The sequence below is a fragment of the Mesocricetus auratus genome, unplaced genomic scaffold (genome assembly GCF_017639785.1).
Source record: "Mesocricetus auratus isolate SY011 unplaced genomic scaffold, BCM_Maur_2.0 Super-Scaffold_100027, whole genome shotgun sequence".
NCBI lineage: Eukaryota > Metazoa > Chordata > Mammalia > Rodentia > Cricetidae > Mesocricetus > Mesocricetus auratus.
Window position 1 is genome coordinate 6,420,242 of NW_024429208.1, and position 13,671 is coordinate 6,433,912.

General features: G+C 51.9%; 1 protein-coding gene across 2 annotated transcripts in view; it reads left to right on the plus strand.

Annotated features, from left to right (window-relative positions):
• Zfand3 (zinc finger AN1-type containing 3) overlaps window positions 1–13,169 on the plus strand; it is a 189,684-nt gene extending 176,515 nt beyond the window's left edge. For both annotated transcript variants that reach the window (XM_040732437.1, XM_040732436.1), the window contains one exon: window positions 11,148–13,169. In XM_040732437.1, coding sequence (XP_040588371.1) covers window positions 11,148–11,302 — 155 coding nt within the window. In that variant the 3' untranslated portion in view covers window positions 11,303–13,169. The remainder of the gene's footprint in view (window positions 1–11,147) is intronic.
• The last annotated feature ends 502 nt before the right edge of the window (window positions 13,170–13,671 follow it).

The following is a 13,671-nucleotide window of genomic DNA, read 5'->3' on the forward strand; positions in this document are numbered from 1 at the left end:
CATTTTGCAGACAGGAGGGGATTATTCTAAAAAGAGTTACTGATATTTTATACTTTTGATCTAATAATAAGTAATTTTGACTGTTTTTCCAGAAAGTTTTTGTAAATTCATGTAAGTTGTGTGGTCACCTCTGTCCCACAGATCAGCTCTTCTCAGACCATGTTTCAAAAATTGGAAATAAAAATAGAGATAAGAAAACCGTGAGTAAGCCTAAACTAATACAACTACAATTTTTACCTTTATGGCCTGATATATACGGTCAAGAAGAAAAGCAGAATTTGCCTACGTTTTGTTTCAGTGTATGCAACACACATAGTTGAGAGCCTTAGGCGCCATCTCTTTCCTGTGTCTTGAGTAGATGTGCAGGAGGGAGCTGGCGGTGAAATGCTAGTGTGCATCTCCAGTGCCCTTGCTCCCCTTGTCCCAGGCTGAAGCTGATTCTTTTCAGGGTTCAGTATGAGTAAGGTGAGCTTCTCTCACCATAGTGAGCATTAGGGGTTGTACTTAAGGAATGTGTCCGGGACAGTGTGGGAAACACCCTCACAGCGCCTGCAACAGCAGATGGCTTAGCAGAGGAGACCATGTGACGTGTAGGCGGGCTTTGCCAGCCCTAGGCTTCACTTGTGTCTGTGGAAGATGATCACTTCCTGGATTACACTGTGGCTGCTGACTGCTTCTGGCAGTGCCCCCTCTTGCCCTCAACCAGAATTTCAGCCTGTTAGTGCACCTCCATGTTACCCCTTCCTTCCCTCTGTCCACACAGAACCCAACGTGTCTTCTTCAGTCGTGCCCTTTAGTCTCTCTGAATCTCTGCTTAGACCCAGGACCCCTGTACGTGGTCTCTGCAGCAGAATAACACCAGCCAGCACCTAGCTACTCTACACACACACACGCACGCATATATGTGTGTGAAATCATATTTTGTAAAAATAATGGGCTATAAATTTCTTTTTCTTACAGATTAATGACATAAATGTTTACAAGGTATCTTTTCCAGGGCTTCTTGTGTGTATTTAAAGCTAGTTTGAGTATCTGTTACTAGCTACTCCAGTGTTCTTATTGTTACTCTCCTCAGCAGAGCAATGTATTCCTGGGGAGGTAATCCTGATGCATTCAAAGCCCAGTGTACTTAGTAAGCTCATCGTGTCATAGGAAACAGAAAAGTAATTGAAACAATTTCTAGAATTTTCAACTGAGTAGAAATCTAATACATGAGATTTTTGCATCAGTTCTGACTTGGTTCATTTGCTAGGCCAGCCTCATGGCCTGGAATGATCCGCGTTCCAAACATCTATTCTCCAAAGTAACATTAATGTGTAAGTTTGAAGATTAAGTTCCAGTATGAGTTTTTACTCCCCCTCATCACTCCCATGCATGAACTTTGGAGGAACTGATCGCTTCTATTCCCTTTCACTTGGAGTAAGTTCTGCTTCCTGAGTATTGGCTTAATATCAGCCTCCCTTCCTCTGTCCCCTTCCTCTTCCTGTGCCATCCTCTGAAATCCCCAGGGACCTGCACTGTGTGGTGTCCACGGCCCCATGGTCTCTGCTGGACTATGTGGTGTCCACAACCTCCTGTATAAGTGTTTTGCTTGCACAATGTATGTGCACTGTGTGTGTGCCTGGTGCCCACTGAAGCCAGAAGAGGCTGTTGGATCCCCTGGCATTGTAGGTATAGTTGGCTGTGAGCTATCATGTGGATGCTGGCAACTGAATCTGGGTCCTTTGGAAGAACAGCAAGTTCTTCTTTTAACCACTGAGTCATGTCTTCAGACCCCACCCTCCCATGCTGTTTATTAAGTCATGTTCTTGAAACCTTATCTAAATACAGTATTTTTGGAGGATAAGGTCTATATCATTGCCCTTCTTGTCCCCCCCTCCCCCACATCTGGGGTTGTGTGTTCTTGTTCTTCCCCGCACTGGTTCATGTCCTCGCTGCCCATGAAAATGGACCTCCTTGCAGGGTACCTGTGCAGTTGACCTCCTTGCAGGGTACCTGTGCGGTTGACCTCCTTGCAGGGTACCTGTGCGGTTGACCTCCTTGCAGGGTACCTGTGCGGTTGACCTCCTTGGATGCCCTGGTTTATTACCCATGGCCTGACTGTATTGCTTCTATTTGCAGCTGGTGTCTTGGTTTGCTTCCCATGAGCGGAAGCTGTTTTCCCTCCATGCATCTCAGAGCTCTTTAGCCACAAGAAGTGGTGGCTTCTTTTCCCTCTGCTCAGCCAGCATAGACCATGGATGCTGTGTGCAGTTGGGCAGTAAACACTGTTGACTCCTTTGTTTGTTAGATGGGATATTTGCTGCCGCCTTCCCTTCGAGGTCAGTGTCAGTGAAATTCATGTCTTACTCTGGAAACTGCCTTTACCTAAGCAGACCAAGGTCTTGAGGTCACACACATAGGTCCTGGAGACACAGACTCCAAGGAGGCAGCCACTTCAGCTTTCCCATCTTGTTGCCAGCAGGAGACAGAGCACCATCCTATGGTAATAGCTGCAGAAAGTGCTTTCCCTGAGAGCATCTTAAAGGCCAGTATGTCTTCCATGAACTTGAGTCCCATCACTGTGTGACGTGTCCCTGGGTTGCTGGCTCTCATGGTGCCGGGTGTTATGGTCACTACAGCTGTTTTGTCTCTGAGACTCTGGAGCCTGACGAGAGGGTTGGGCTGGGGTGGCTGGGAAGCTGCATTTCTCCCTAACTGATGGGGAAGGTCTGCTGAGAGACTTGACACGGCGGAGCTCTGAGACAAAGCGTAAGTGATTGTGTCAGCTTTGTGCTTCACTGAACTACTCAGAACAGTCGGGCAGCTGGCCTCTCAGCACCTTCCCTGCCACACCCATGGGCACAGGGTTACCCTCTTCCTCTTCTCCCAGGAGGCTTTGCGGACAGAGCAGTGCATGCAGGATAGCTGCTCAGTGTGGGTGTCACCAGTACCCCAGGGTTGGCTTTTACAGAGAGACTCTTACTGTCAGACTGATCAGAGGTCTCGTCACCCATACACGCTACTGTACAGTGCCTGGAAGTCAGCTCACATTGGTCTGTGACGACCCCCGGCTGTTCTTGTAGCCTTCTAGAGGCTTTACTCACTCAGGCATGTCTTCTAGGAAGGTCCTACAGGGCTGTAGGGGACAGGTCCATGCCAACGTTGAATGCTCTCCTCAAGCCAGAAGTTTCTGTTGAGTTCTTAGTGGTCAGGATACCCACATTTGCTGTGGAGGAAATGGCTGGCTCTAGGTTGTGTGGGGGTGCTGCAATTAAAGACAAGCCCTTGGACCCCAGGGGCAGATGACAGCTACCAGTGGGGTTTTTAAAAGTGAGGCCCCAAAAGCCTCTTTCTCATTGATCACCAGGCTGTCCCACGCTTTCCGACATCCTTTCTCCTTGATCTGTGTCATCCCTGGCCCTTGGCAGGGGACAGCTGAGTCAGCATGGTGAGACTCCTGCGTCCTTGTCAGTGGTACATGGGGCAAGGTGCCTCTGTACTGTGCCCTGCCAAGTCACAGATTTATCCAGGAGCAGAGGGAAGGCTCTACATTTACAAGGTAAGGGCCCAGATTTATGTTAATACTCTTGCTTCAATTAAGTTGCTCTTCCCTGGAGCTGAACTGTTGTACCAGGATTAATTTTCTGTTGAATCTGGAATAACTAACTGAAATACTGGGGAGAGGGAGAAGCAAACATCAGTGGAAGCCCGTGATGAGGTTAGTTCTTCGCTTACTTGTGATCCCTGGGAGTCTCTCACGCCATCCTTCTTTATTACGTGTGAATCTGAGTAGAAGCTGGGATCAGTCACAGCAGTGGAGAGCAATCTGCTTGTGCACAAAGGCACACGCCCATATCAGTCAGTAGTGGTGCCTGCTGCACCTGTCACTTGAGAGCTAGAAGTGCTTGTGCTGCTCTTCGGAGTGGGAGAGGGCACCTTCGGTAACATTGAACGTCCCTTCATGCAGAAGTCATCCTTCCTGTTTTTAATGAGTCATCTGTTAAAGCTATTTGCTGTTCGGTTCCTCAGAAGAATGGAATGCGAGTCTCTGTCTGCCTCTTATGCTGTTACTCTTTGGGGGAGGCGTGTGGCACGGGATAGACATGGTGGTCAATCTCGTTCTGTCAAGTAGACACGTCATCAAGGTATCATATGGTAAGGGTGACGAGGGTGGGTGGTAGGAGACGCCCTGAGCCAGGAAGACAGGGTGCCTTCGTGGGACGGGGGGGGGGCAGTGCCCAGCTAGGGGCTTATTGGCCTTGGCAAGTTTATTATTCCTAGCATTGAAGGGTTTTAAGCACAAGAGTGACATGATGTGATTTACATTTTAAAAATACCACTGTGGGAGAGAAGCAGAAATGATGGTGTGTGTATGCTCTCAAGAATACTTACAGGCTGATGGCTGTGGTGGCTTTGGCCTCTAGGGAGGGGTAACAGAAAATGAGATGACTTTTTTGGTGTTTGTTATTTTATACAATTTCAAGTTTATTATATTAATATATTCCATTATTATATCCAAAGAGGAATTAACAAATATTAAACAAGTATATCTCAGCCTAGTTACACTGAATGTCAACCAGTATGTCCCAGAGTCCTTCTAAATGCTGTAAGAGGGGGGCCTCTGGCAGACCATGGTGGAGCCTCTCTGCATTCCAGCCCCCTTTTCCTATTCCTCCAGTCTGCTGTGTGTGTTCCTGCCATGGAAGCTTTGCATGACTTAGAGGTTGTCTGAAGAAGCCACTCCTGAAGATAATAAGGGTAGGAGAGGAATCTGGGATCTGACAAAAATTGCAGCTAGGTGGGGATTTGCCATTTATGAAGCAGGGAAGAGTAGGTCAGTCAGTGTAGGCCTGAGAATTTGGTTCTGTCCTGAGCATGGCACGGGGGCATTTCCTGTTGGCCAGCTTGACTGGGGTGACAGAGCATGGACAAGCACATACACCAGGAGCCAGCTGAGAGGAGAGGGTGCGGACACAGTCATCCCCTCAAACTCAGGGTTGGCCTTTGCTTGTCCTTTAGGTTGAGAGGACACTGTGCTGTTGTGACCTCTGCTCCTTTGTCCAGCCTCGTTACTTTGAAAGAAACAAGTACTATCTGAGGTGCCCTGGTGTGCAGGAAATACGGAACTATGGTCCCTGGCTTCATGAAGTCTAGCCAGATAGACCATTGAAATGAAAACATTTGCAAAAGTAGCTTTAAAATTACAGTTGTAACAAGTAGTTGCAGTAGTTTGAGATGCCATGAGAATCTAGGGATTCTCACGAGGAAGAGACCCTGCAGCAGAGGCCTGAGTGAGCGGAAGATCATGTGGGAGGCACTTGTCTAGAATAGTGTGTGACAGGCAGCCATGAGGGATGTCCTGACGGTTGCAGTGCAGTCGGCAGGAAGACAGGGTCTGGGCTAGACGGGTCGTACTTCCGCTCACCTGCACTGCAGCTGGGAGCCAGCCTTGTGGAAGCTGTTGTACCCACTGTCTTGTGGAAACAAGGAGGTTCAGAAAGAGATGATGCATATCAGCGCCCACTGAAAGCAAGTAGGTCACCCCAAAGTAGGCTTCTTGCAAACCTACATTGCTCTACTGTAGGCCCAGATACAGGCCACGGTGAGAGAATAACCACCTTACGTGAGAGCTTCCAAGAGCTAATGCCCCCGCTCCTGAGAGGCTTGGAGAAGGTAGTCACTTCCTGTGGCAGGAATTTCTTGGAGCCAATGCCTGATGATAAACGTTCAGCTCTACACGCCCGAGCCCCATAGCCCCTTCCTTCTTGTGCATGGGGACCAAAAGGCTTGCTTGGAGGAAAGGTTTCATGAGCTGCAGCAGCATCCTTCATGGTGTGGCCACTCAGCCCCTCCCTCATGGTGGCAGGTGGAGGTCAGAGACGGGTCAGGTACGGTGAGGATGCTGCTGAGACAGGGCAGAGAGTGGTTTATGACTGGAGTTGTGGAGAAGCAGTAGCCATAGCCAGCAGTGGGGTGGGGCTTGCCGTTTTCAAATGAATATTTACCCAGCTGGCCCGGACAGTTTGCCTCCATTGCTGGCACTCTCAGGCCTGAGATGAATGTGCCAGGCTGGTTCCACCCCCCACCCCCAGTGCACGCCTGTGCTGAGTTCAGGCGTCTGTCTCCTCATCCTCGAATCCCTTTTTGTACATTTCAGGCGTTTGATTTGGGGAAAGCAGGTGCATGGCTCTGCTATAGAGCCTCCCAGTGGGGCTCAGCACTTTTGGTGGCCTTCCTCGGAGGACTGCTCGATGGTCATCGGGGCTTTGGTTCCAGGGCTCTGGACAGCTGACGCCTGGCCAGCCGATGCTTTTCTTCTGCAGGCGGGCACAGGCCCAGCTCACTGAGCTGGACCCCAGTTCTGGTTCTTGGATAATGACTTTCCCTCAACCGTGTGAAGCCAGGGGTGGAAGAGAATGTAAAGCAGACACATTCCATTCCCCGAACACCTGCAGCTGCTTCCCGTGTGCCGGAGCCTGATGAAATAAATGCGTTGAGATCCTTTAATGCATTTCAGCTACAAATTCTGCCTTGGGCATTGGGTGAGCGGATGTGGTGTAATCTAGGAATTTCTGCTGGTGGACTGTAAGTGGCTAATGCTTTCCACCAAGTGTTGCTGTACCAGCTGATGTTCCCAGCATGCACTTACACATGAGCTAGTGGTTCAGTGAGCTTTCCTGAGGCTTAAACTTTCCCTTGCTGCAAAAATGGGATTTGGTTTTTCCAAGGAGCTTTCTGGTCACTTTAGATAGAGAAGTCGGGGCATTTACTTTGGTTGATTCTTTTTGTTGTTGTTGTTTCCCTAAAGACAGGGTCTCATGTAGCCAAGGATGACCTTGAACTTCGTATCCTTTTACACCTTCCTAGTGCTGGAATTACAGGCATGCGCCACCATGCTTGGTTTTATGCTGTGCTGCGATTTGGAGGTGGCCCCATGGAGCATGAGGGGTCCTGCACAGATTCTGCTTGCTGTGCCCATGTAAGGATGACTTAAGTCTCAACTGGATGGCATGGCCTAAGCGTAGCCACAGTGCTGTACTATGGTCTGGGGACCCGTGGGCGTGTACTCTGTGTGGGCAGCCTGCACACTGCTACCTCAGATTGCACGCCAGCAGAGGCTTTTGCATGCTTCTGTCCTCCGGCTTGTCAGTATTTTTACGATCTGCTTGAACCTTTAACAATTTGAAATTCAGATGAGGAAGGAAGTGTGAAAGTAAGGTAGACACACTGAGCAGTTGAGGCTTGTCCTGTCCTGGTCTTAATGAAACAGCATGAGGGGCTCCATGTGGGGGCCTGCAGGAAAGCAAGTGCCTAGTTAATTAAAACCCAAGAGTTCGGAGCTACCTGCTTTTGCCAACTTGAAATGGTGTGCTCACTCCCAGATGAGGCCAGTAGGTGCCTTCCTGCCTGGTGTGGGGTAAATGCAAATCCCAAGGAGAAATAGCACTGACCCTTGCTGAGATCCTAGGGTAGGAGGAGATGCTGGCTTGGCTCCCAGCCCTGCCTGCCCTTTTTGTAGTAGTCATCCCTGTGAACGACACACACACACACACACTGTGAGGTGGCTACCTTGTTCTGCCCTAGGCCACCTCTGTACTGTTGGGTGGTCCTCAGAGATGTCAGTCTTTGCTCAGGGTGACGCAGGGAGTACTACTCTGCTGCTTTGGAAACTCTTCTAACAAGGGCTCTCACCATGGCCTGTCTGCCTACTGTGGCATCTGTGCATGCTCCCAGTGCCCAGGCTCAGAACATTTACCCCTTGTGAACATTAGCTGTGGCCAAGAGCACCCCAAATTAATACTAATTGGGTGAGCTTCATCTGTGAGCGCTAAAGGCCGTGAGGCCAGAGTAGAACTTGGCCTCCTAACAGATGGCGTCCTCACACCAGTCATGGGACACTGTTTTCACATCCGGAGCACAGGGTTGGCTGGAGCCATGTGTCCTGTGTAAAAATCCAGATATGCTAGACCTGGGCCTCCGTTGGCATCGCCTTTCACTTAAAAAAAAAAAGGTGCCTTTTGCTTGCATGTGTCTGTCTGCCACACGCATTCCGGGTGCTCCTGGGGTTGAGAAGAGGGCATCGGATCCCCTGGAACTGTGGACAGTTACGAGCCGTCATGGTTGCTGCTGATCCTCTTTTGGAAAAGCAGTATGAGCCGTCACTCCAGCCTCCATCTCCTCCCACTTGATGGCCCCTGCTGTCTACGCCCTGGCAAGCTTCTTTCTAGACAGAAGTTTCTGCCTCGAGCCTCTGGTACCTCCTGTCCTCTCGAGCTTCCCCTCCCACAGCTGCAGTCTGGGCAGACCCTGGCATGATGTGGCCACTCATCTTCCCATGCTGCCTGCTGAGTTGAGAGTGTTCTCGAGCTGAGAGCAGGACTGCCCAGCCCCTCTGCACACCCGGCAGCTCACATCCTAGGTTGTGAGCCCCTGAGCACCTGGTGCAGCTCTGTTGAAAACGGCTCAGGCCGTTGGAGGAGTGCCAGCTTCAAGCTGTTGTCCAAGGAGCTCCCCTTCCTGGGCTCTGCAGAGCAGGACAGGCACCCTGCTGCATGTTGGGGTTGGACTGCACTTTCAGGCCGTGTCTACAAACACTGTCCTCGGTCTTCTGTTGGGGGTGAGCACCAACTATCTTCAGTCGCTCCAGTCCCTCTCAGCACTTACACTATAGTGACAATAAGCCAGTACACTGAAATTGCTTTCAAAACTCCCTGCTGCTGAGGACAGGGCTCTGTGTAACAGAAGTGAGTCTCACTTGAGCCGAGAGGACAAGGATTGTGTGGTGGGCGTCCTGGGAGTAACAGCCATGGCATCACAGTTCTGTTGCCACTTTCTGACCTTTTCAAGAAAGAATCCAAAACTGCTTTTCCTCCCTCGGCTTCTGAGACTCCTAGAATTTGCAGCCCTCCTGCCCCGTCCTTTGGTTTCTAAAGAATGACTTAGAGAAGTTACAAGCCGAAAGCAGGCAGTGACCTCAAGTCCTTTTGTCTGTCACTCAGGAGCATCCTTCTCCAGAGTAATGCAAAGTGTGAGACCCCTGCAGGGGTTTCTGGAAAGGTCTGTGCCGTTCCCAAGAAGGGAAGGTGGAGATTTGTTATCTAGCTGCTCTGCCTGGGCGTCATCCGCAGTTCTTTCTTGTAATAAACTTTCCGCTTTCCTTTGTTTAAAAAAAAAAAAAGAATTCCACTCACTAGTTATTCCCAGATAGCGCTTGTCCACAGTGCAGGATGCGCTTTCACACCAACACCAGCATGCATTCAGTGCTGCCTGTGACTGGTGCCTCCACAGTATCAGGGGCATCTCCAGCCTGTAATTTCCACTGACAAGTGACCCGTTACAATCTGTACATCTGATAACCTCGGTGTGGCTATGGGAAGTGGCCATGCGTCTCCCCAGGTCCTTCTCCGTGTTGCCTGTGCTCCTGAACTGCAGCTGCTGCTCACCAAGTTTCCAGTTTGCAGAGCTCAGAGCCAGGTCTCGGCTGCATCTGACAGGTGCTCCAGGGTGTGCAATGGACTCTTGACTCTGAGCACCCTGGTGGACAGGGGGCTGCCAGAGGAAGGCAGGAGGCGCCTGTAGGAGGGTGAGGGGTCTGAGCTAGCCCGGAGGCTCCAGGTGACCCGATTGCTCCTGCTTTCCACCAGCTGAGGAGAGCTGACTAACCCCACCATCCTGATAGAGGGGCAGCAGGAACCCTGCCTTCTGTAGGTGCAGTATGCAGAGCTATGGCTTAGTGACAGAAATATCGTTGGTGCCCCAGGCTGGCAGCAGCTTCCCCTCACAGGTGAGGCTTTATCCCTGAAAGATGACTGGGCGTGCTACATGGAGGGTGTGTGCCGAGGGCACGGGCTCTGCTGTGGGATTTCAGGAGACAGACAACTAGTGTCCAATATCTGAAGTAATGAACTTATCAGCAACTCTAACACACAAGCTCATTAATCTTAACTTTGCTTTTCCAGCAAGTGGGAGCTCGGCTTCTCGGGAGACAAAGATTTCATCTCTGTTCTTTTCCTTAAACCCAGTCCCAATTTAGAGTCAAACACATTGCCCTTCTCTCCCTGGGAAGCAGTTAACAATGTGTTTCTCCAACAGAGGATGGCCCAGGCTGTACCCCTCACCCACCCGCTGGAAGCACATGCCCTTGTGCATAGTGTAAGCAAGCAGTTGCCAGGCGGGGGACGGTCATTCGTGTCTAAAGACTCCTCCTCCCCTTCCACACACATCTCCCCCCAAGATTGCCTGAATGAGGTGAATCGCTACATTTAGGGCCACTGAACCTTGAGTTACCCCTCCCCCTGCAGGGCCTTGTCCTCTCTGGCCAGTTAGTTGGTCTTTAGCTTCAGCTGTTCTGTAGCTGCAGAGGGATGGAGGCTGAGGGGCGACCGCCGAACACTGCTCCAGACACAGGGAGGACAGGTTAGGGACGCCTTGGGACCCATCAGGGCATGCCTGCCATCTGCCGAGGCCCGCAGGTCTGGGAGGCGTGGCTACACCCATGGTGCAGATGAGGACAGAAGGGCAGTAGTCCTCCTGCAGGAGTCTCCTCCGGACTCTGGAGAGGACTGCACACACCTCAGCCTTTCTGGAGTTCACTGTGGAGGAGCAGCTGGCTCCATACCCTGACTTCTCCTTTATGATGGGAGCTGATATCTTGACCTCAGGCTGCCGCCTCCATCCCCGGAGAGCACCCTGTCTACTCGTGCACCCTGCTCTTGTGGCCTCTTCTCTTTGCCAGACCTGGGTCTCCCTTGGAACTACAGCTGCCTCTCAGGGAGTTAGAGCGTAGGGTCCTTGCAGATGACATCACAGTCAGACACACACACACACACCCCATTCTTCCCCAAGCCAGTTCCTCCAGGCCTTAGCTGTGCAGACTCCTTCTGTCCTGTGGTGACGACCACAACTTGCCAGGGCTTCTGAGCTGGCATGGGTGCAAGCCACTTTCCTGACCTTGGCACCTGCTGCACTGGGCAAGGGCAGAGCCTACACCGTGCCCAGGAGATAGGCGAGCTGCAGTTCTCACTGTACCAGGAGGCTGTGCGGGGGAGTGCTGGGCCCATGCTGGAAGGGGGGGGTACCGAGCAGCATGAAGCCTTGCACACAGACCACACCCCCTGCCTGCTGTGTCTCCCCTAGTGACCTGTCCCCTCTCTCCTTGCCTGCAGGTTACGTGTTCTGTATGTTACACCGTCTCCCTGAGCAGCACGACTGTACGTTCGACCACATGGGCCGCGGCCGTGAGGAAGCCATCATGAAAATGGTGAAACTGGACCGGAAAGTGGGGCGCTCCTGCCAGCGCATCGGGGAGGGGTGCTCCTGAAGGCCAAGCAGGGCCACCACACGACGCTGTTCTTAGTTCACTAATGTTAGCCTTATTAGGACAAAGTCAGCCAGACACCTTGTACTGGGCACGCGTCAGACTACAGCCGGCCGTTTCCTTTCTTTAGCCAGCCATCCTGGTACTGTAGTTTAGGGGTTGATGGTGGATGAAATTGATTTCTGGCTGGTTACTAAGGTGCCTGCTAGCCATTGTATAAAATTAAAACATGAAGAATATTTTTTTTTGAGCATGGCTAGTGGATTTAAAACAACACATACCTGTCACTGCTGGAGTCCAACTTACAAAAGCCTTAAGCGGAAAGTGTCCAGACCGGACTGAGTCACTAGAGGAGGCGTAGGCCTCAGCCCCGCGGGCGGCTTTGACAGGAACTCTTCGTGTCCGGCCTCTCACCTCTTCACTTTTGCTTGGTCCCAGCAGGACCTGATGGCCACGTGTGCCTTGGCCACGGGAGGCTGCTGAGACTGGCCACGTGGCTGGGCTGGGCAGTGGCCTGGCTCTCCCTCAGTGCTGGGAGTGGGGGGTGGGGACCGATTCTAATGGAGGAAGCTTTTTGCCTGATGTTATGGGGAAACTCGTTACACAGGAAGACAACTTCACTTTAAAATTAGCTCCACTCAAGATTAGTCCACGCATGCTCCCCACCCTTTCTGCACAGGATCCGTGGCCATGGCCCACCGGCTCTGGCTGCAGCTTGACAAGGGCAGGAGTGTTGCTCCTGACAGCCCTGCGGCTGAGCCCTGCACCTGGGCCTTGGCAACCAGATTTCTGCATTTGGACTTTCTTAAAAGGGTGTTTCGTAGCCACAAGAATCAGTGGGTGCCGGGGGCTGCCCTTCCCGGCAGGAGTGTCCACTTGTTTTGCTGCAGCCATAGTCTGAGGACGAGCAGGCCGCCCACCTCAGGGTAGGTTCAGGGAGGGCAGACGGCGGGCTGCACAGGGCCGAGGCGTGGCTGTCTTTAGAATGTCTGGTGGGAAGCAGCGGTCAGCCGGGGCCTGAATGAAGCAGGTACGTGGGGCTGATTAGAAACTGTTAGCAGTCAGGTGGGCAGGGCTGCGTAGATGCTGGGATTCCCTTGAAAGCCTGGATCAGGTCTAAGTGCCTGCCACACACACACGTCATCTGTCCCAGCCCGTGGCTTGGCACAGGGCTGTCCATGCCTGTCTGCTGATGAATGGTTTACCCAGCGACTTTCCTTTGTGTAGTTGAGCAAGGTCTACTCTCCAGATGAACCGTGCATCTGCAGGTACAATGCCTCGATCCAAAATACCGAATAGGAAATCATGTTCACCCCCCTACACCCCTCCCCCACACCCCTCCCCCCACCCCCCTCCACGGGACCCACGGCACAATCGCCAGCCTTAATTCTTGCTTCAGGACCCAGACCAGCGCCTCCCTCTAGGGCAGCCCAGGGCTCAGGGGCCAGGTCTGCCCAGCGTTTACCACTGTTGTTAAGCCACAGCCCTCTGGCCGCATGGCCATCCTCAGCGAGGCGCCACGTGCCCTTCCTAGTCCCTCAGGGCCCCAGCACTGGGAGGGGGTGCTGGGGACCGTGCACCCAGGGATCACAGCCAGGTTCAAGCCTCCTGGGAGAACTGGGGAGGGAGGGAGGGAGGGAGGGCTTGTTCCCTGCAGTGTCTGTTCTGTGAAGTTTGTTACATGTAAGGGAAGCCGAGATTCTTGTATCTTTAAAGAGGAAATCTTATTTAACCCGTTGTGTCCTAGATTGACTTACACACATAGCCTAGAGCTCAGTTTTAGTTTAACATTGTGAAGATATTAAAAGAATCTTGTAACTTTATTCTTTTTTTTCTCCTGCTGAAAAAAATTAAACCAATCGTACAGACATTTGATTTGTCTATTTTGGTGGTTCTCCTAGCACCCCCCCCCCATGGCCAGGAAATGAACGCAGCGCGCCCTGGCCTGTGACTGCTGGGTACTTGGGTGATCTGTCCAGTGAGTAGCTGCTTCCCTGGGTCTGAGGTCTGGAGGCTCTAGTGCAGGTATTGCAGGGGGTGGTGTGTCTCTGGAACCATCCCTGAGGACCCCAGGTAAGGGAAGGTCGGGTGCCTGGGTCCTGGGGACTTGGATCTGTCTAGTACTGGTGAGGGCAGGTGGGTGAATGCCGCCCACTCCTCCAGGGCAGCTGGACGGGTGAGCGTGCGGCTCTGGCATGCAGTGTACACAAACTCTGTGAAAGGTTTATGTCAGACAGAAGAATGGCACCTACCCAACACCTCACACTTTCCAGAGAGTGATGAGAAAATGCTCAGGACGTTCAGAGTGCTTGGTGCGGAGCCGGAAACAAGCTAGCAGGCAGCAAGGACTTTTGTCTGGTGACGAGTGTGGC